The sequence below is a fragment of the Natator depressus genome, chromosome 5 (genome assembly GCF_965152275.1).
Source record: "Natator depressus isolate rNatDep1 chromosome 5, rNatDep2.hap1, whole genome shotgun sequence".
Lineage (NCBI taxonomy): Eukaryota > Metazoa > Chordata > Testudines > Cheloniidae > Natator > Natator depressus.
In genome coordinates, this window is record NC_134238.1 from 37,458,621 (window position 1) to 37,482,398 (window position 23,778).

At 44.3% G+C, this 23,778-nt stretch overlaps 1 protein-coding gene across 1 annotated transcript in view; it reads right to left on the reverse strand.

The window, feature by feature from the left end:
• PDE4D (phosphodiesterase 4D) overlaps positions 1-23,778 on the reverse strand; it is a 1,096,073-nt gene that overhangs the window by 771,133 nt on the left and 301,162 nt on the right. The window contains exon 3 of the mRNA XM_074952575.1: positions 11,174-11,409. Coding sequence (XP_074808676.1) covers positions 11,174-11,409 — 236 coding nt within the window. The remainder of the gene's footprint in view (positions 1-11,173; positions 11,410-23,778) is intronic.

Consider the following 23,778-nt stretch of genomic DNA (forward strand, 5'->3'; position numbering starts at 1 on the left):
CAGATACTCCCTTTTCTAGAAAATACGTGGACACACACACACACTTTATCTCCCCAAACCACGAATGAGCAGATTATGGCAATACATGTTTCCAATGTACTTCAAGAGCTTCAGTACTAACAAGTGATCCTTTGGGGGTGGGGGGGAATGCTTTCACAAACTATCAGAGAAGCCTAGAATCCAGGTATACTGCTATGAACCTTGAGCCTCCACAGTTTACTAAACATTTGGCTCATGTAAGGACTGCTTCGAGAAATAAAACCATTAATGATTTTTAAGTTGTCATCCAAAGTGAGACCAGAGCATAGGTAACTACATTGGAGACTTTGGTGCTGGTCGCAGGGAGGGAGGACTCATCTCAAAAGTGCAGATTAGATTGTGACATTTCTGTAGTAGAATCTAATACTTTGCCATTTCTTTTGCTTCTAACAATCTGCTATCCTCTAGGATTAAATGAGATCAAGAGTCAATACAATGCAAACCCAGACTGGAGCATTCACTAAGCACCTCTTTTTGACTTACTAAATTTATTGGCTAAGGATGTAAGAGCCTCCAAATGTCTGTCAATTTCTTTCCAGTCTCCACAAACAACTTTCTGACAGGCAGTATGATCTAAGAAAGGGGTTAAGAGCCAGGCGCTCTTGAATTCCATTTCCAGTTTTGCCACTGATTCTGTCTGTGGCCTTGGGCAAGTCACTTCACCTCTGTGCATGGGGATAACAATGCATGGCTATTTATCTACCTCAGAGAGGTGACATGAGGGTTAGTTAATGTGTTTACTACACTTTTACAAGAAAGATGTATTCTATACAAATGCTAAAAATTGTGTTACTGTTCATTCTTCTTACTGGCAAGTGAATTGTAGTGCACAGCTGCTTCTGCTGAAAGCAGCCTAAATCTGTGTGAAGCTGCTAGAGACAGCGGAGGCTTAGGGGCCCAAAGAACAGGATTTTGAGTCTGAAAATGAATCAAACTGAAACTTTTCCTTTCCCCTATCTTTCAACACTGTCGTTTCCACTTATTTTCAGTGCATAAACTACCCTGCTGAGCTGCAAAATTATATATCCGAAGAGCAGCTTTCTCCCAGGATTCATTTCCAGTGTGTGCTGCTTTGTTATGGTCCATTTTCCCTATTTTCATCATCCCTGGCAATGCTCAAGCTCTTAAAACAAGAACCTGGAACAGTTACAACTTCCAATATGAGTTTACTGGACAGTAAAATTATTGTGGCAATTTTATAATAGAAGCTAGAGCTTTCTCCATTATTCTTTGAATCCCTTTTCTTGAGTAATAAGTTATTTAGGGCCAGATTGTGCCACCTTTACTCGTGCTGAATAGTACCAGTAGCGTAGCCGGGGGGGAGTGGCCGCTTCCCCTCTGAGCATAAAGTGGTGCCTTTTTAATTTATAGGCGCCTTTTTTAATTTTTACTCACCTGGTGGTGCTTCGGGTCTTCGGCGGCAGGGGCCTTCACGCTCCCCGGCTCCGCGACGGCACTTCGGCAGCACAGGCCTTCACACGCTCCAGCTCGGGGGGGGGGGGGGGCCTTCCCTCGCTCCGGGTCCTCGGCAGCATTTCGGCGGCGGGGGCCTTCAGTGCCACTGAGGACCCAGAGCGCCGCCCAGTGAGTACAAGCAGGTGGCACCTTTTTTTATGTCTGCTGCCCCTGGTCGCTCCACCTAGCTACGCCACTGAGTAGTACCTTACTACTTGCAGAGTAAAATACAACTCATCTTTTGAGTAAAGATTAAAAAATCTGGCCCTTAATGTCTTATTGTAGGACGGACAAGAGTGGGAGACCCAGAGACAGAAACCAGGATTTACCCTGTTAGACGTTAGTGCTCTCAGTCTATACTATCAGGCCATGTCTACACTACCTGCCAGATCGGTGGGCAGTGATCAACCTATCGGGGATTGATTTATTGCATCTAGTGTAGACGTGATAAATTGATCCCCGATCGCTCTGCCGTCGAATCCGGAACTACACCACGGTGAGAGACGGAAGCGGAATCGACGGGGGAGCGGTGGCCGTCGATCCTGCGCCGCGAGGATGCGAAGTGATTCTAAGCTCATCTAAGATACGCAACTTCAGCTACGAGAATAGCATAGCTGAAGTCGACGTATCTTAGATCGATCCCCTCCCCTAATGTAGATCAGGCATCAGAGTATTGATCTTAATTCTCCAAACAATTCCTCTCAAAAATGAGGAGAAATTAGCCATGTCTCATAGGCAGTTTGCACCTAGCAAAACCGTTGATAATTAGGACCAAACTACTGCATCTCAAAGAGGGGAGAGGGAAGTAGGGACAACTTTAAAACAAGGTATGGACAGATCTATCATCCACAGAAGTCAGTAGAAAGACTTTAATTGACTTTAACGGACTTTGGATCAACCCTTAAAGATTTAAGTAGGACATTGCTTATCTAATCTACAATATTTTTCCATTATCATCATCTTTGAACAACTAGCTAAACTGGAGCAAATGCATGGGAAAGTTGAAGTTTCATGGATTAAGAATGTGCTACATTTAAAATTCCAAAAGTTTACTATGGTATAAGCCACTGTCACCACAACGGTCTTTAATGCCACCAATATTTTTTTTTAAATCTTTTTACTTGGTTATATATTTAAACAATATTAGAGCAATTTAAAATAAACCTTACATAGTACAATAACATTCATGCCTGAGGAGTAGTGTATGAACAACACAGAAAGCAGGAAATAGTAACAGGAAATGCAATTTGAGTATATACAGAGTACAGCTGTGTGAAATTCAGAAATTTGTATTTTCAGAATTTTGCAGTGAAAACTGATTTTTATTTGCATGTTTCTGAGAATCCATCTCCCAATTTTGCTTTACTTGCAATTATACTGAAAGTTATTTAAGAGAAAATGCAAATGTTGGCCTATATTTCAGGCAAGGACATGAGACTCATTTTCACTCTAAAATGGACCCTTTGCTGGAAAAACAGACTCATGCTTGCCAGAAAAATGCAAGTATCTGAGCAAAACAGCCTATGGAAATGGGCCTCTTTATGGGTTCATAACAAAATGTACCAAGTCTAAAGTTATCAGAGAAGTATATCGTTTAAAACCTCTTAGGAGGCCTAAGAGTTATGTGATTTCTTCCAAGTTCAGGTTAACGTATGTTGTGTTAAGAGAAAAGGAGTACTTGTGGCACCTTAGAGACTAACCAATTTATTTAGTTGTGTCACAACTCAGTTACAAGACATACATCCTGCAGTTTGTACCTTGGTGTTATTTCTGTGTGAACCTCTAGATAAAGTTTAGTGTCAATGGGTTTGTTGGAACTAGCAGTAGGATTAATCCTTCGCTCAGATGTAACCACACTTGTTTTTAGGGTAACAAAAGGGCTTGTCAAACTGATCATATGAAACATGCTCACCTAATTGGAAACACAGGTGAAATGTCATGAAACTTGCTAGCATGTAATTAGAAGACTGTTTAACAACATCCTTTCCCCAAAATACCAAAGATTTTTTGTTCCAAATATCTGTTTAAACGCAGTCTCCAAATGCATTTTAGGCTTTTCCATTTATGGAATTGGCATCTCATGAATGTGACATTTCACATCAGATTGCATCAATCACATTGTACATTAAGAGGGCAGAAGCATTATAACAATTGAGACAGCTGGCCTCATTGTCATGCAAAAGTCAGGCTTTAGGAGCAATCTAAGGGCTCCTATTCCTCAGGCTCAGATGCATTCCTGGAGGTACTGTAACATTTGGAGGTGGGTGTCTGTGTGATGGGGAGATTGCTGCTGCACTTCATCCTTTGAAACTAATATTGAGATATTCTTGAGGTGGCTGGTCACCTCATCTATCTGTTGCAGATGAAGTAACCAGATGGAAGTTGCTTGTGGATGGGAGAGGAAAGAGGAATATACAATAGCATCTGCATAGATGGGTGGCTGAAAATTCTTGGATCATATTTCAAGAAGCCTTTTAGTCAGACTAACCTATCAACTTGTTTTATTCAGACTAGACCATTTCAAGTGTCCTTTCCCTGGACCAATCATCATTCATGGTAATTCATAGTAGCAATTAATAGCCATTGAGCCAGTGCAAGAGAGAAAATGACTCTGTAGCCCAGAGGGTTTAGGGCACCCATCCAGAATATGGGGGAACTGTTGTATTGAGATAAAATAAGCAGGCCAAAGACATTAACATAATCCAATCACAGTCCAACATTATAAAGTGTTAAACAAGATCTGGGGCTTGGTGTACAAAGACCTCAGCCTGTTTAGCACCATGGCAAACACACCATTAAAAATCTTTTTCAACTTTTATTAAAGATATAGAAAAAGGAAAAACAGTTAAAGGATTTGAAATATAAAGTATTAAATTAGGCTTTCATTTTAACAACTTCCTGCGTTCCTTTTCCCTTTAGCTGTAGACAGTTTTTAGAAGGAATCGCTTCCCCTCCCTGGAAGGGCATTGGAGCCTTCCCAAAAGTGGGTGGCCAGGGGCCTTTGCTCCCCCAAGGACCCACCCACAGCCAAGCCGGAAGTCAGAGCAGGGCTAGGGAGCTCGCCCTGCCTGCACCTGGAGTGGGTGGGGGCCTAAAGCAGCCCCCTGCCTGTGTCCCTGCCACCCAGATCTCCCGCCCAGGGCAAGTGGAGGGACTCAGGCTCACCACAGCTGCCCGCACAGCTCTCCCCCACCTGGCTCTGGCAATGGGGTAGGGGCCTCAGAGCCACAACCAGGCCATGATAAGAGCTGCATGGGCAGCTATGGGGAGCTGCAGCAGACTCTCCCACTTGCCTGTGCTGCAGGGAGCCCAAGGAGAGCAACCTCTAGCCCGTGTCCCTGTCCCCCCCTCCCAGGGCAGATGGAACGTCTGCGGCTCCCCACAGCTGCCTGCTCGGCTCTTATCATGGCTGGGCTGCGGTTCTGAGGCCCCACCCCCTGGCCGGAGCAGGGTTGTGGAGAGCCGCGTGGACAGCTGTGGTGAGCCAGCATGGAGTTGCGAACCCTCCACCTCCCCTGGGCTGGGTGGGCGGGGACACGGGGTAGGGGCTGCTCTCAAACCTCCCACCCCCACCGCACCGCGGGCAGGTGGAGGGTCTGCATGGCTCCCACAACTGCCCGGGCTTCCTGGCCGGGCTCCACACTGGCCTGGCCAGGGGGTGGGGCCTCAGAGGGAAAAGGGGAAGGATGCAGGGTCCATCCACTTTCAAAAAGTAGGAGGGCTATGGCCACCTGGCCCCCCTGGTTCTGATGCCACTGGCTCCCTGTTTGACAGTCTCTTAGATTATATCAAAGATAGTAATAACCATCCTTTTGGCAGAAAAGAGAAGTGAGTTGAGATGGGCTGGAGATGTCATTGCTGCTTCTTATGTTAAAGACCAATTTTAGAAGGAAAAAGGCCCCTTCGTTTATAGTCTCTTAGATGGTATCAAAGATGATAACAACGGTCATTCCAGCTGATGTTTGGGATTCAGCTGGAGCCAGTGGGGGTGGCAATGCCATCTGGGTCCCTCTCTCTCTGGCTTGTTCTGGTCAAGACAACTCTCAGGATCAGGATGATGAAGGGCTAGGATGCCAGGAAACAGTGCGGGTGAGGGCCATGGTAAAGCTGTTGCTGTCTTTTCCATCTGTTCTATTTTTAATTTTGTACTTTCACCAAAAATCTCTTTCTTTTAAGGACCCGGAAAGGGAGTGATGGTAGAATAGCACATCCCGTCACTATTTTGGTTGCTAACTAGGCCTGAGTGCCGACATACCCATTTTAGTTCATTAAACTTTGGGCTCCACAGCACCTGCTTTTAACAAGCATAATTTCATCACAGTCCTTAAACCATATCAACTTGGCTTTTTGTTGAGGCTAATTCAGTTATTCTGTCTCCCTTTCATACCTTTTCCCATCAACATTTGTTATTACAGGTTCTTGTAACAACTTATGATTTCTTACATACTTTTTACAGTTGAACCCACCCAGGCAAATTTGTAGGCTGAAAGGTCAAAACAGACCCAAGTTTAAGTCCCTGCTCCAATGACTATTTATTTATAAAATGTGGATGATCTTCAACAGGAGAGACTTAGAAACACCTGCCCGAGAATATCCCATAGTTCAGTGACTAGGGTCCTCTCCTGCAATGGGAGAGACCCAAATTCAAATCTCTTCTACTCATCATGTAGAGGGGGGAATTGAACCCAGGTCTAATATCTGAAATAAGTTCCCTAGACACAGGGCTAACACTTATAAGTAGGGGCCTATCAAATTCAGGGTCCATTTTGCTCAAGTTCATGGTCATAGGATTTTAAAAAATAGTAAATTTCATGATTTCAGCTATTTAAATCTGAAATTTCACAGTGTTGTAATTGAAGGGTTCCTGACCCAGAAAGGAGTTGTGGAGGGTTTGCAAGGTTATTGTAGAGGGGGTGCGATACTGCTACCCTTACTTCTGTGCTGCTGCCTTCAGAGCTGAGCAGCTGGAGAAGGGCAGCTGCTGGCTGGGAGCCCAGCTCTGAAGGCAGAGCTGCCACTAGCAGCAGTAAGGATGGCCTGGTGTGGTATTGCCACGCTTACTTCTTCACTGCTGCTGGTGGGGTGCTGCCTTCAGAGCTGGGCTCCCACCCAGCAGCTGTCCCTCTCAGCTCTGAAGGCAGCACAGAAGTAAGGGTGGCAATACTGTGATGCCCCTAAAATAACCTTGTGACCCCCCCCTCCCCCTTGCAACTTCCTTTTGGGTCAGGACCTCCAATTAGAGAAACTCTGGTCTCTCCCATGAAATCTATATCATATACACAGTATAGTATAGTAAAACCACTCAAGACCAGATTTCACAGCCCATGGTGTGTTTTTCATGGCCGGGAACTTGGTAGGGCTCTACTTATAAAGGAGGCACCCCCAACTCACCCTGCTATGTGAGTCCTTTGTTTTGTTTTTTTATCAAATGCCTGAAAGTCTAAATGAAATTTTTTGAGTTGAAATAAAATGTTTTGTTTCAACATTACCAAAACGTTTAAACTTTTTTGGTTCAGTCAATACTATTTAGTGAACTCAAAAGAAATCTGCAAATATAGTTTCAGTCAACCTGAAACTACATTTTTTGGTGAATATTAAATATGAAAAATGTCACCTCTCTCTACTTGTTATTTGAAGAAAACAGACTAGAAGCTAAAGGATTTCTTCACATGCAGAAACCGATTATTGATATTCCATCTTATGATATATATACACATCACGTTCATAATTATATATGCAAACTGAATATATTGCTCATTGTTGAAAAATAACCCTAAAAAATAAGCACTTTCATAAATATTAAAAGAGGCTGCCTGCATACTTCTAATCTGCCATACGGAAGGTTAGGCAATCACTAAATTTAATAAATGTAACTGAGTTGCTATCAGCAGCATGCTCAACCCATCAATTGACAAGCATTTATTTTTGCAGCTCCTGCTAGCTGCTCTAGAAGTGAAACATTAATAATAAGCCTACAAATCCTTTATCTCAACAATGGCCTTGATTAACCGGTTTTACACTAGCGTGAGATCAGAAACAGGCTAGATATATTTAACACTCTTAAAACATGCAAAAGAAAATGAGCAGGAATAAAAAGGAATAGTTTGCCAATGTGAAAAAGCAATTTTACATCTTAAATAGTAAGACTTCATAGAAATGAGAGGACAACTTTCCATTTTTCATCACTTGGCAATGAACATTAAAGTTTTGATTTCACTCATCTACACTGGTGTAAATCAGAAACAACTCTGTTAAATTCAGTGGTGTTTGCTCTTTTTCAAAACCGGTGTGAAAAGAGAAATGGGCCCCTAGACTTCCTAAGGAGAAAATAGACCTCAGCCTGTACAATGGAATTTATACATTATATCACAAATTCCTCAGGGCAGGGATTGTCTTCACTGTAAGTCTTACACACTGTTGGCACTTCACCTCGAGTCATCATAATTTCACAGTGCTTTACTAAGAAAGCCATATAGGATTTCTAAATCCCACTCTTAGGATTTAAAAAAAAAAGTTTTAAATAATGAAACTTTCCCTCCTTATAATTCATTTCTCTTAATTGTACATTATTCCCCCTCCACCTATTCATCAATGAAAGAAGAGTCCTCATCTCCTGTAATAATCTTCAGAATTCCGTATAGTACTTGAATTTTTTCACACACCAGAGTGAGGGAGGTCTACTATGTCCCTATAGGAGCAATAGGTATCTTGTACTTGGGTAATTTCACAGAGACAGGCAGCTTGGATATCATCCATACCTTTCTGTAGACTTTTGGTAGGCATTACTAACATTCTGAACAGGAGACATCAAAGCTACTTGAGAGAATTGGCAAGTAGCAAAATGGCATAAAACAGTTAGCTATTATTTCCCAAACAATATTCCTCTGCAGCCACATAAAAGGCACTTCAGATAAAGAAAAACTGTGAGAGATAAAGATTTTATATTTCCAAAGAAATGTTTACTGTAATAATTGTTTGTGTTGTTTTTACAGTCTGGCAGCTTCACCCAATAGGCTGAGGATTTACAGTTTCTCTATTACTCACAGCAAAAAAAATTACTTACAAATAAATCTGATATTGCCTGATTTCAAAACTAATTTTAATAGGCAGAGAGCAAAAAGGCACAGGCTTTCTAGGAAGAACAGGGAGTTCTCTCTAATACCTACATGAGATTCTTGCACACACATACACACACCGCTCACATATAATACACCACCTTCTGGGTAGAAATTTTTTTTTTTTAAAAAGAGTATGGATATACTCATTGTTTACCTGAATATACTTTAAACTGCCTTCCCTATTTCATATTTGAATTCAACACAGGAACCAATTCACCCACCAGAAATTCATAATTACTTCTTTATTTGAACTTTCTATCCCATATATTGCTTCTTATCACACACGAGTATTTTTCTCCAATTGTACAACATTTACCTTTTTACCATTTGGGGAACAATTATCTTCAGTGAATGTTACTGAATACAAGATGCAGACAACACCAAGCTGAGAGGGGTTGCTAGCACTCTGGAGGACAAGATTAGAATTCAAAATGACCTTGGCAAGTTGGAGCCTTGGTCTGAAATCAACAATATGAAATTCAATGAAGACGAATGTAAGTACTCTACTTAGGATAGAAAAATCCATGGGCAGCATGTAATGGAGACCTGGGGAGGCTAAGCCTCCCCAAACCTCCGCTAATGTTCCCTGCCATGGCCCCAGGGCCAGGCCACAGAGGGGCTCAGAGCTACTCCAGGCAACCACGGCTTGGGGTTCCTCTGGCTGGCTGAGGCTCGGGTAGCTCAGGCAGATAGGCTGGGTGCAGCTTGGGTCAGCAGGCAGGGTCTCAGGGCAGCTCGGGTGGGCAGGCAGGCTGGGGCTTGGGATGGCTCGGGCCTGCTTGGCCAGGGCTTCTCTGGCCGCAGTGTGGGATTCCAGGATCCTCTGGCCCCGGTGGGCAAGAGTGAGGGGGTAGCGGGCCGAGTGGGGGCAGGGCTTCAGGCTGAAGAGGCAGGGCAGGGGGCTAGCCTCCCTGAACTGGGGGTTCATGTGCCACCCATGGAAAAAAAAATCAAATATTTGACTCCAAAATGGGGAATAACTAGCTAGGTGGTACTATTGCTGAAGAAAATCTAGGGGTTATAGTGGAACAAAAATTGAATATGAATCAGCAATATGATGCAGTTGTGAAAACAGTTAATATTCTGGGGTGTATTAACAGGAACATCATATGTAAGACATGGGAGGTAGTTGTCCCGGTCTACCTGGCACTGGTAAGTCCTCAGCTGGAGTACTGTGTCCAATTTTGGGGGCAACACTTCAGGAAAGATGTGAACAAATCAGAGAGTGTCCAGAGGACAGCAACAAAAATGATAAAAGGTCTAGAAAAACTGACCTATGAGGAAAGGTTCAAAAAAACCCTGGGCATATTTAATTTCAAGAAAAGAAGACTCAGGGAGGATGTGGTAACAGTTTGATGCCTGGACCTCAGCAGCCCAGAACTACAATTACAGGGAAAATCCTGCTCAGCCCCAGGAAGGAGTATTTTCAGTTTGGACAGAATATTCAGGGAATTATCTGCAAAGCTCTAGCAAGTCTATACTGATCATGGGCAAAACTGAGATTTTTCAAAGGCTAATAACTTGGCTAAATTTGGGTGGATTTTCACAGGGAAAGCAAAAGGCACATCCCTGACACGAAGGCCTCCCTGCCCCCCTCCCTCTGTTCTCATTACCATATATCAAATCCCTGCTACAGAGCCTGGGAGCACTAAGGGTTCTCAAAATGATTTTAACATGGGCAAAAAAACCCAAAAAACGAACCCTTATTTTTCCTGTAACTCTGTTCTTTGAAATGGCTGAATCATTTTGGCTGAAGCTTAAAAAAAAGCCATCATCATCACTCTCAGGCAGACATCTGGCATGTAAAATTTCATCCCAAACCATGGCTAACATTTGGCAAAGTTACAAGCAACTGAAAACAGGGTCCAACAATGGGAAGTGTCACACAACCTTAATAGTGGCACTGCCAGCCGTACCTATAAAACACACCCACACTCAGAGTGTGTGAAGTCATAGACAAGATAGGAGACAATTCCATAAGAATAGGACAACAAATTACTACAGCCACAACATATTATGTACAACTATCTGTCTAACATATCTATTGATTGACAACTAGGAACAAAGACCTAATCCCCTCAAAATTCTCTGACTTAGTTTTCAAGTTGTACTCATACGAAATATTTCCATATATACTGAAGCCATAAATTGCACCAATAGTAGATATCAAAGTCTCTGGCAGTCTCTTTTCTTAATACAATACATCCCAAATGGTCTGAGTCACTTTTTTACAACATTTCTGTTTGACATGACCAAGGGTGTATACGCAGCATGACTAAGTCTCAGTCACATAATTTTAGAAAACATTGTATCATGTTTTGTTCATATTTTCTACCAGCACTACCAAAATGGTTCCATACATTACAGAACAGACATTTTTACTCCAATTGTAGCAATCATTTTCATTTCTTGGTTTGGTGTTATGGGGGGAAAATATCTACCTTCATTTTTTGCACTAAGTCTAACATTTTAGCTATGAAGATTTTCTGAGTCCATTTTAAAGGAAATTCTTATTGAAAATAAAGGATTAAAAGTGGGAAACATTTCAGGTCAACACTTACCTGCTGGCCTCTGCAGATGTGATGGCAATTAATGGAGGAATCCTTAGTGGAAGACTGGTGGGCCTTGGTATAGTCTCCATATCACTCTGTTTATCCCAGTCTGCTTGCTCCAATTGTCTGAAAGCCAGAGGAGGAAGCTGGACATTGCGGCAGGAAAGTCTCCGCACAAGATAGGGTTCCATTCCTTGGAAAGGGCCTTCGTCTTCAGTGTTGAAGTACAGTGTTTCTTCTGAAATCTATAATCACACACACATACACACACACAGATCTTATTTCATAATTCTCCTCTCCAGTTCCTTTTTTATAATACAAATTAATTAAAAATCTCTGAGGTAGTCCTAGAACTGTTGGCAAAGGTGTTAAACCGAAAAGAATCTTGTTTGTGGGAAAAGTAGCTAGGTGGGGTAAACTGAAGAAATTTGGATGAATGTAGTGACCAATACAATATTGACAGATGCTTCCTTGCTGTAATAGCAAATGAACAGCTATTTATAGGAAGTAATGTAGGAATTAATGTATTCTGCAATCCAGTTTATCTATGTAACACAGAGCCCCACTGGTGGTTCACTATCCTGTCAGCAACTCTTGTCAGGCCTGACATACTCACTACACCTAACAGACTGTGGTCATAATCTGTATCTAAAATATGTCATGTAAAGTAGCATATGCAAACTGGTAACATGCTGGTCCCAAAAATCATTGAGTGGTCTATGTACAGGGTGTATACAAAGTTATAAATATGTTTATGTTCTAGAACATATTTATAACTTTGTATACACCCTGTACATAGATAACTCAGTGATTTATTCAATGTCCTATATTAAAATAATGTAAGGGAACTGTTGTCCCCTTACTAAAACTCAGTGGGGTTTTTTTGGTTGGCTAGCTCCCAATATCAAAAGAAAGTGGAAGGGTCGATGGGAAATCAGGACGCTGAGGCTGACAGTCCCCTGAGGCTGACAGTCCCCAGGAACAATGGGGAGAGGCCAATGCTCCAAGTCAGCCTGAATGACAGGGCAGGCAGGCTAATGAAGGAGTCAGGAAGCCAGGGGGGTCCTGTCCTCCGTGTGAGCTGGAGTTGCCTGGGTCAGACAGAGTGGGGCCGAGCTAAGGAGAAAACGGGGGCCCAAGCTGAGCTGGGGAGCAGAGCTGTGCCAGAGAAACAGCCCAGGAAGCAGGTCAGTGCTGGGAGCAGAGTCACAGAAGCCGCCCACAGAGCAGAGACCTGTCCTGGGAGCAGAGCTGCAGCAACCAGAGCCAGAGGGGCCAGAGAAGCAGCCCAGGGAGCTGGAGACAGAGCAGCAGCAGAGCTGAGGCAGAGCGGAGCTGGAGCTGAGGCAGAGTGGAACTGGAGCTGAGGCTGGGGCTGGAACAGTCTGGAGCTGGATGTGGTGAGCAGCTGGGGAGAACGAGGAGAAACCTGGGCAGTGGGCCTAGTGCAGGGAGACGCCCCCCAGCCAAGAGGCTCTGCAGGCCAGACTTGGAGGGGGATCATAACCCCGATCGGGCGGGGGTGATGCTGGGAAGAAGGGTCCCGCCACCTAAAGCCTGAGAGCATGTGGCCACCGCCAGAGCACGTGACCAACCCGCAGCATCCCCGCAGCACAGCCAGGGCCTGAGGAGGAGGCCTGGGGCTATGTCTACACTTCCGCAGTAAGTGAACCTACACTACGTAACTCCAGCTACGTGAATAATGTAGCTGGAGTCGACGTACCTTAGGTCGAGTTACCCGCAGGGTCTACACCGCAGGGGGTTGACGGGAGAAACTCTCCCGTTGACTTACCTTACTCTTCTTGTTGGGGGTAGAGTACAGGGATCAACTGGAGAGCCATCTGCTGTCAATTTGGCAGGTCTTCACAGGACCTGCTAAATCGACCGCTGGTGGATCAATCTCAGAGCGTCAATCCGGGCTGTAGTGTAGACCTGCCCTGGGACTTGTGAGGAACAGACTGAATTTCCCTTCCATTCCAGAGATGCTGGTTGTGACGTCCCTATGCCACAGAGCGGGGTGACGTGTTTTCCTTTAACCTTTCCCATTTTTTCCTTATTTTTTTTAATTGATTGCTGTTTAATAAATTGTATTTGCTTTGAACTGTATGAAATGATCAGTGGGTCAGGGAAGCATCCACTGCAGAGAGAGCACCCCAGAGTGGGGACACCCTAGCCCCTGCCCTAAGTGACCCAGGAATCCTGGGCCCAGCCTTGTTGGTGTTACGAGGACTCTGCCACACAGGACAGTGGAAGGGGAGCCCTGGAGGTCAGGCAGGCCTCTGGGTAAAGGAAGTGGGAGCAAGGACTCAGATCCTTTCATTAGCCTATTTCACCGGGGTAGTGTATAAGCCAGGAAAATTCCCCACGCTTACAAGTGGTCTCATTCCATTTCCCAATGGGCTTGTGTTGGGAACACAAAAAGCATCATCTAAACTTGCACCCTTCGTGGCAGACTCATTATAAAATTAAAAGGCTGAATTGTCAGAGACTAAATGCCCACTCTATCCTAGGAGTGGCCCCTCAGGTCGGGATTGAAGTACATTGGCCACGGATTTTGTGGGGGAAACTGACACTGTGCCCATGTGTATCTGTTCTGTGTACACAGAGAGGAGCCCCAGGGCTATTAATACAATGATTTTCTCATTACTCATCTCAGGACTAATATTAATAAACTAAACTACAACTATACTAAAACTTGCTGATTAGGCTATGACTAAAATATTTCTAATTACCATTTAAATCAGAAAATTAATAATTTAAGAAAAATAGCCAATGTAATCGTAAAACAATTAAAAAATTATAGGAATTATAATATGGTGTGTATAATATGGTGTGCTCAAAAGTGAATCAACAGTGAAATTAATCACTGTAATAGAGATGGCCAGCCCTCTGTGGAGATAGAGGTGGTTAGGGACTATTTAGAAAAGCTGGACGTGCACAAGTCCATGGGGCCGGACGAGTTGCATCCGAGAGTGCTGAAGGAATTGGCGGCTGTGATTGCAGAGCCCTTGGCCATTATCTTTGAAAACTCGTGGCGAATGGGGGAAGTCCCGGATGACTGGAAAAAGGCTAATGTAGTGCCAATCTTTAAAAAAGGGAAGAAGGAGGATCCTGGGAACTACAGGCCAGTCAGCCTCACCTCAGTCCCTGGAAAAATCATGGAGCAGGTCCTCAAAGAATCAATCCTGAAGCACTTACATGAGAGGAAAGTGATCAGGAACAGTCAGCATGGGTTCACCAAGGGAAGGTCATGCCTGACTAATCTAATCGCCTTTTATGATGAGATTACTGGTTCTGTGGATGAAGGGAAAGCAGTGGATGTATTGTTTCTTGACTTTAGCAAAGCTTTTGACACGGTCTCCCACAGTATTCTTGTCAGCAAGTTAAGGAAGTATGGGCTGGATGAATGCACTATAAGGTGGGTAGAAAGCTGGCTAGATTGTCGGGCTCAACGGGTAGTGATCACTGGCTCCATGTCTAGTTGGCAGGCGGTGTCAAGTGGTGTGCCCCAGGGGTCGGTCCTGGGGCCGGTTTTGTTCAATATCTTCATAAATGATCTGGAGGATGGTGTGGATTGCACTCTCAGCAAATTTGCGGATGATACTAAACTGGGAGGAGTGGTAGATACGCTGGAGGGCAGGGATAGGATTCAGAAGGACCTAGACAAATTGGAGGATTGGGCCAAAAGAAATCTGATGAGGTTCAATAAGGATAAGTGCAGGGTCCTGCACTTAGGATGGAAGAATCCAATGCACCGCTACAGACTAGGGACCGAATGGCTAGGCAGCAGTTCTGCAGAAAAGGACCTAGGGGTGACAGTGGACGAGAAGCTGGATATGAGTCAACAGTGTGCCCTTGTTGCCAAGAAGGCCAATGGCATTTTGGGATGTATAAGTAGGGGCATAGCGAGCAGATCAAGGGACGTGATCGTTCCCCTCTATTCGACACTGGTGAGGCCTCATCTGGAGTACTGTGTCCAGTTTTGGGCCCCACACTACAAGAAGGATGTGGATAAATTGGAGAGAGTCCAGCGAAGGGCAACAAAAATGATTAGGGGTCTAGAGCACATGACTTATGACGAGAGGCTGAGGGAGCTGGGATTGTTTAGTCTGCAGAAGAGAAGAATGAGGGGGGATTTGATAGCTGCTTTCAACTACCTGAAAGGGGGTTCCAAAGAGGATGGCTCTAGACTGTTCTCAATGGTAGCAGATGACAGAACGAGGAGTAATGGTCTCAAGTTGCAATGGGGGAGGTTTAGATTGGATATTAGGAAAAACTTTTTCACTAAGAGGGTGGTGAAACACTGGAATGCGTTACCTAGGGAGGTGGTAGAATCTCCTTCCTTAGAGGTTTTTAAGGTCAGGCTTGACAAAGCCCTGGCTGGGATGATTTAACTGGGAATTGGTCCTGCTTCGAGCAGGGGGTTGGACTAGATGACCTTCTGGGGTCCCTTCCAACCCTGATATTCTATGATTCTATGATTCTATGAATACTCCACAAAAGTGTCTAATGTGTTACAGTCGTCCAGGGAGAAGTTTAACTTAAGGCTTGGCATTTCTAATGTGTGTTTTTAATGAGGAGGTAAAATAAAAAATAATGAAAAAGTAAAAAAAAGTTAATTATGGCCTAGAGCTGTGTGAAAGATTTTGCTGCATTTGGTGCCAGATTAAAATGATGTACTTATCACTGTAGGTCTTTTAATCAAGTTCACTATTGACAAAAAGCAGATTTTTTGCCAGTGAAAAAGGAGTTGCAATTCTGAAAACTTCAATAAAAATCCAGGAAAAGAAGCGAAGAATGAATAGAGTGAACTAGTTGTACTGAGAACGTGAATACATTATGCCACTGCCACTAAAGAGACATCTGTAAAAATGAAAAAGGTAAGTGGCACCGGCATATATGGCACCATCCCAATCTTTAAAAAAAATGTGCAAGGCTAAAGACTGAAGCAAAAATTTTGAAAGTTAGTGCCTAGAGTGAGAGCACTGAAATTGACGTTTCATTTGAAGGCACTGGAGAATTAATTCAGCAGCTCTGAATATCAGGCCACTGATTTAGGTGCAAGCAATTAGTTATCCAAGTTGGCAAATTTTGGCCTGAATGGATTTACTCACCCCACAGGTATACTAGTAATAAAATGCATTGCTAGAATTTCTTTTTAGTATTATGAAAAGGAATTTTTATAAAAAAAGAAGTGTTAGTTCTGCATATTTGTTAAGCTTTTTCAAAATGGCTTTGACATCGCTGACAGCCCATCAGTAAGCACTAATGGTATCAAATTCTAAAGCCATTTTGTAAAATGCACCACAGAACCTTAGTATACAATTTTGAAAGTCTATTTTTTAATGACTTTGGCAAGCTTTAGTTATAAAAGATGGGGATTTTCCATTACAACACACAGCAGAACCTATGTACTCAGAACCAAATAAATGGCATGCCATTGCTTCGGATGCCTGCCAAGGAAGTGATTCAGTGCAATGCATTTCAATTATTCTAAACTGTGGATAAAATGTCACACTTAGTCCATTTGAGTGACACACCTGGTGCTCTCTGCAAACCAATTTGCAGAAGCTAACAGGTGAGAATTGATGTTTGCTTGCATGTACTTCCCACTGTGCATTCCTTTGTTCATTTCATGCCACTGTCATGCTCCATGACTGCTGAAAAGCTGATCTTACCTCAGGTTTTTTTGTTTTTTAAATGCTTTAATGCTACCTATTTTTAAAAGGAAATTAATTAAATATAAAAGAAACATTTCCCAGTACAATGTATTCCTTTTAGCCTCTGGTTACAAGAAAAATCCCTTAATTTGCCATTTTTGTTTCCATCAAATTGTGTAAGTTAACAGGGCTCAACCAAACAACTCATAATATGTAGTTATTTTTGTGCTTTCTTCACTACTTAGGTTATTGCCTCTGAGCCTGAGTGATTAGAAAATATTTGCAGACTTGCCAGGGTGCATCCATTAGGAGGAAAAACAGATTATAAAAGTCAGATGTTTCTTTGATGCAATTCTGTGTATTTACAAAGAACGTACACCACCTCCTGTTTCCCTGAACACATAGGAACAAACAGGAGACAGCTTCCTTACTCTCAACTTCCAGGCTGATTTTCCAGCCAGTACTCTGTGCAAAAGAAGCGCTCTCTCTCAGCTTCCTTGCAGGGTTACACTCACACTGCTTCTCTTGCTCTTCACCCACTTTCTGGTTCTTTTCACCCACACAGGTGCATGTCTCCACTAATCAAGAACCAGTCCCAATGTTTACAATCAGTCCCATGGAAACTCTTATCTTCCCTAAGTTAGCTCTTGCTCAGGCTTTTTCATATGGTCCAGCACCTTGGGCAATGCCTTCTATTTTTCAGCTACCTTAGTTTGCCTGAATGAAAGATAGCTAGCATGCCATCAACTTCAGTGAGGTCTGCGACTGCCCATAGATCAAAGGACGGGGTTGCTGGAAGCTACCAACACCTTCCTGTACAACAACCTTTATAGGTTACCTGAAAAGTATTAAATATCTGACATTTATTCCTTTCATTTAAGATACCCAGTTTAATATTCTATATCCAAATCCATCCAATTAGAAGTGGACAGATAGATGAAGGTAACTCTTATTCCTGGTGGGATTCACTGTGCATGGAAGGTACAGTCTTGCCCTGGAGGTGGCATGGAGCTGCCCCTCTTTAGGAGGAGCACAGGAGTAGGGTTGCCAACATTCTAACTGCACAAAACTGAACACCCTTACCCCAGCCCCTTCCCCGCCCTGAGGCCCCTCCCCTGCCCCACCGCTTCTCTGTGGCCTCACTTCAGTCCCCCTCCCTCCATCGCTTGCTCTCCCCCTCCCTCAGTTTCACTGGGCTAGGGCAGTATTGGGTGCAGGAGGGGTGAGGTGCAGGATCTGGGGTGGGGGCAAAAATTAGGGTTTCAGGGTACAGGAGGGGCTCTGTCCAGGGGTGCAGGAGGGGTGAGGGCTCCAGATGGGGGTGTGGGATGAGGAGTTTGGGGTCCAGGAGGGGGCTCCAGGCTAGGGCCAAAGGGTTTGGAGTGTGGGAGCAGGCTCAGGGCTGGAGCAGGGGATTGGGGTGTGGAAGGGGGTGCAGGCTTCAGTTGGGCGCATGGGCTATGGGGTGGGGCTGGGGATGAGAGGTTTGGGGTGCAGCAGGTGGCTCAGGCCTGGGGCAGGGGATTGGAGTGCAGGAGGGGGTACAGACTCTGGGAGGGAGTTTGGGTGTGGGAGGAGGTGTGAGCTCTGGACTGGGAAAGGGGTGCAGGCTCTGGGAGGGAGTTTGGGTACGGGAGGGGGTTCCGACCTGGGGCAGGGGACTGGGGTGCAGGTGCAGCCTCTGGGAGGGAGTTAGGATGCGGGAAGTGATTCCGACCTGGGACAGGGGTGCAGGCTCCAGCCAGGCGGCGCTTACCTCAGGCGGTTCCCAGACAGTGGTGCAGCGAGGCTAAGGCAGGCTCCCTGCCTGCCCAGGCTTCGCACTGCTACCAGAAGTGGCCACCATGTCCCTCTGGCTTCTAGGCGCAGGGGGCTCTGTGCGCTGCCCGCACCTGCAGGCACTGTCCTCGTAGCTCCCACTGGCTGCAGTCCCTGATCACCTCTGCGTCTAGGGGCTGGACATGCCGGATGCTTCCGAGGGTCTGCGCAGAGCCAGGGCAGGCAGGGAGCCTGCCTTAGCCCCTCTGCATTGCCGACCAGACTTTTAATGGCCCGGTCAGCAGCGCTGACCAGAGCCACCAGGGTCACTTTTCAACCAGCTGCTCTGGTCGAAAACCGGATACCTGGCAACCCTAAACAGGAGGAATTTGGGAAGGTGACAGCCTGGTGCTCCCTTGCACTCAGCAGTGCTGCATCCTCCACTCTGTCTGCACTTCCACTCTGTAGGGTGGTCCAGAGATGGGTGGCAACAGACTACAGTCCCAACTCTCCCCAGCTTGCCCTGCCCTCTTTGGACCACCGTATGCCCTTGGGGAGCATGGAGAGACCTGTCTCTGTATGCTCATGAGTGCAGGGACTGCAACTCTGCTTGGCCTTACAAGGCAGGGGAATGACTCCTTATGCCCTTCCTATTGCACAGCCCTGTAAGAGCCAGAAACAATCCAGACCTCTGAGAGGTAAATTCCACTAAATCAAAATAAACATCCTTCCCATATTTCTTTTCTGAATGTATTGTGGGGAAGTATATTGCACACTTTTTGAATCCTTCTCTGAAGTCACAACTATTAATTTCCTCAAGGGCTTTTCTATGGCACTCATGACTATAGTAGCTGACATTATCACAAACATTATTTTTACAACACCTTGTGATATGAAGGGGTATTATTCTCATTTTACAGAAGCAGAGAGATTAAGATCAAGAACATAATTTTAGATGCCGAGGAACTGATTATTTGGAGTACATAGCATTATATGGCACTTCATATAGTCAAGCACAGCTCCCACTGGACTTCAGTTGCAGCTATGGGTGCTCTGTACTTCTGCAAATCAGGCTCCAGGGTCTCAAGTTGAGCACACAGAAAGTGAGGAACATATAATCAATGACCATCTCTGAAAAGTTTGTTTGAAGTAACTTACCTAGCATCAAAAAGGAACTCTGTGGCAGAGACAGGAATAGAATCCAGTTCTCTGGAGTGGCATTCAACTGACTTAACTATGACACCGTCCTTTCCCTTTCTGCAATCCCCTGCCTCATTCACTATACCCCTTCCCAGCTTCTGCAGCAAATGAAACAGGGGTCTTACAGACAGTCTCCTTCACTACCCAACCCTGATTCTTCCCCAGAGCTCGTGCATCCTGTGTATTAAATGAGGCAGGGGTCTCATGGAAAACAAATTACTATGTTATCATGTAATCTTGTAAATTAAACTATATCATAATGTATACAAACAAGGGGGCCAAATAAAGGTTGCAAATGCAACCTTAAGTCTGGTATTCTTTAGTTTTTGAGTGCTTGACTTTGCAATCTTTATAATATTAACACAATTTTGTGTGTGTAATTTCCTTGGTTTTTAAAAAATCCAAAACAACAACAAAAACTAGAAATTCCCTCATGTGGCATCATACTGATACCCACATGGGACATCTGCAGCACTGGAGCCCCTTTAGATCCGCTGCACAGACCGCTCTGCCACTTAAGCTAACAGAGCAACTGATAGCAACTGTAAGTCAGCATCAACTCGGTGGACCAGCACTAGAAGAATGACACACACACTTTGCCAGGGGGTTTCATAGATATTTGCTGGCATTAAAGGAAAGTAAAAATCAGGAATTGCTCTTCTGTTATCTGTAGGACCCCGATTCCCAATCCAGGCTCTGGAGGAAAAACTTCTACCCATTTCCCCCAACCTTGACCCCTTCTGCCCCATCCCTTCCAGCCTGTCCCATTCCTCTCTCTTCACCACCCCTACCTCCTTTTCCCTAGTCCTACTCTCCCCCTTCCACCCTACTCCTTGTTCCCAGTCTCCTTGTTCAGCCAGTCCCAGTTCCCCACTCCTGGCTCAGGTTGACCTATGTGTCTCTTCCTTCCTCCCGCTCTCGCCCACATAGCTCCCATTCCCAGTCTTCCTATGCAATCTCATCCTCTGCATTCCCTCCCTGACTTCCTGTCCTATTCTCTTTGCATATCCAGGCCCAGCTCTCCCCCAGCACCCCAGCTCCTTCTTAGATCTGTCACCACCACCCCTCTCACTGGTTCCAAATCCCAGTGTTCTTCTCCAGCTAGTTCCAGTCTTCCTCCTTCCCCCAGCTCCTTGTCTGACCTGAGTGTTAGCTCCCAGCCCTCACCACCCATTTACTTCATTGGCTTCCAGTCTCAGCCTCCCCACTCAGCCTGATTCAGACTTCCCTCCCCACTAGCTCTCAGTACCGGTGTCCATTCCCAGTGTGTCACTACTGCTACATGGGTGGTCTGACCTAGGGTCAGAGCATGAGTCAGGAACCGAGCCAGGTCAGAAACCAGGAGATCAAGAGTCCAAGAGAGGCTAGAGTGCAGGTGTCAGGCAGGGTCAGGTTACCAGGAGACCAGAATCAGGAGCACGTAGCACAGAGGAAGTAGTACTAAACAGGGGAAACCCAGATACATGGACAACTTCCTGTTCCTCTGTTTGGTTTAAATAAAAGCTGGGAACCAACTTGGACCCCCACAATGCCACCAGTCAGGTCCCAGGACTGGAGTCCTTTTAAGTGTTGAGCTTGTAGTTCTGGCAACTGTTAACACTTACTGGCTCCTAAGAGGCCTGTGAACTGGTGTTTGAGACTTATGGCCTCTGACAGTGCTGGTCTCCTTGTCCAATCAGCCCCAGGTTTGTCCTTCCAATTCAAGTCAGCTCCTCATCTCACCCGACAGCTGGTCTCAAGCTACTCTTTTCTCTCACCTTACTCTGGCCTTTGCCCCTGTGCAATCAGATAAGATGGGTTCCTCCTCCACTCTGCCTTGATGCTAGCAAACTGGAAATGAGAGCATAGGTGAGAAAGGAACCAGCTCTCATTTCCAGTGCCCAGATTAAGAAATTGAGAATAGGCATAACAGGGAAAATTATTCTGAGTCCCTGTTGTCTGGGCTAGAAGAAGCATGCTCAATTGCTCTGTGGGAATGGTCCATGCAGTGCAATCATAGGTAGGGCCTGTGGGGGGACCCAGCATGCTGAGCCGCTCTGTGAGGGGTGGGCGGGGGGTGTCTGCACAGTCTAGTCAGCAGTAGGAACTCTGAGAGGCTCAAGCATGGATGGAATCTTTGGAGACTGTAGCTGCTAAAATCCAAGATGTCTGGATATGTACCAACCATGATTTGTCAAGGGCATTTAACTTGGCCAGATTTGGGCAGACTTTCACAGGGAAGACAAAGGCACAACCCTGACACAAATTCAAGACCCAGCTCCAAAGCTTGGGGGTAGTAGGACTTTTTTTTAAACAAGTACATTTATTCATGTCTGAATACTGGAGACATCATAGCAGAATTTTTGTAAGCCTTCTTGATCCATCGCTTACTTCCTACACTCAGCAGCAGAACTTAACAGAACTCTGCATGGCTGAAATAGTTCCAAATCTAGGCAATGGTGGGGAGTTGGCCACTTCTTAATTGTGGGACACAAATGAACAAACAAAAAAGTCGCATCCAGTGTGATCCAGAGAATAAGGACTGGGAACCACAAGGCTATTGTTCTCTTCTCAGCTCCAACCTACTCCCGTGCCCTGGGTCACTTAACCTCTCTGCTTCCCCCCACCCACCACTCTGTAAAGTGGGTATACTAATACTTACCCACCTATGAAAGTGCAGGAAATCCAGTAGTGTTATTTATTGGTGTAGTCATTTCACAGATTTTAAAATATATACTCCCTTCCCCAGTCCACTCCTACAGTTACTCCACCTCCTCCCCCTACTTTTGTAAATTTTCATACTTTTGTACATTTTTTCCTCTCAAAGACCCTTTATTCCTTCAGAAATATATGTAGAAAAAAATATACCAAATCAAAAAACTATTACTGTTTTTTTCTTTTTATAGAAGAGTTACTAAATGACAAATTATCCATATCATTTTCAGGTTATTTTGCAACACGATTTACAATTGTTCATGTGTACTACAGAAATGACAATGATTCATATTTTTTAATCCCACAATAAAATAAAATCTAGCCATTATGTGATTAGATTCTTCTTTCCATAAAGCAAACACTCTCAGGAAAATACCCCTTTTATAAAAAACGTGTTCAGAATGAATCAGTTACTATATGTCTCATCACGTAATTGGAAATATTATACAAATTGAACATGAGATTGTATCTCACTGCAGCATTAAAAACCTGTCAGAATCTCACTCTGAAGATTTTTATTAAGTGTTTGCACTCAAAAGGCAGAATTTTTTTACTTTTACTTCAAATCAGAGTCATAGCTGTAGCTGTTTTTCCTCCTTCCTGACTCAATCTCAAAACCTTTAGACTGCTTTGCCTTGGAATAAAAGGGCACAGATTTTTATCTGGCACAACTGGGGAGACAATATTTCTTCACATAAGGGAAGATGGACAGTTACTGTCCAACTGGTAAATTAATCTTTTCAATTGGTTTTGGAATCTTCCACAATGTAGATAAAAGGCAGCCCCAAATGGTTTAATGTGTTAAGAAAATCCCCTACTGATTCCTATTTACCCTTCTCTATCATAATTAGAACTAAGAGGCATTTCTATAACTTAGCATAAAACTATAAGGCTCAGGAGACTTGTGCTCTGTTCCCAATTCTGCCACTGACTTATTATATGACCTTGCACAAGTTGCTTCACCTCTTCAACTTGAGGAAACTATTTTGGCTCTCATGATGGATAAAAAAAAATTAATTACTGGACTGGAAGTTGGCTGTTGCCCAGGGACCAATGAACATGACCTGATTACATTCAATAATGGGCAAATAGAGGACAGCCCCAACCAAAAATATATACACACACTTCATACATTTAAGAGACCTAATTTCACAAAGCGGGCAAAATTAGGACCAAAATTTATTGGGGGGGGGGAGGGGAGAATTTAGACAGAAAAACTTGAATGAAAATTGGGAGTTCTTTAAAAAGAGTTTATTAGATGGCAAAAAGCAGATGAGACAAAAATTAGGTTATTCAGATTAC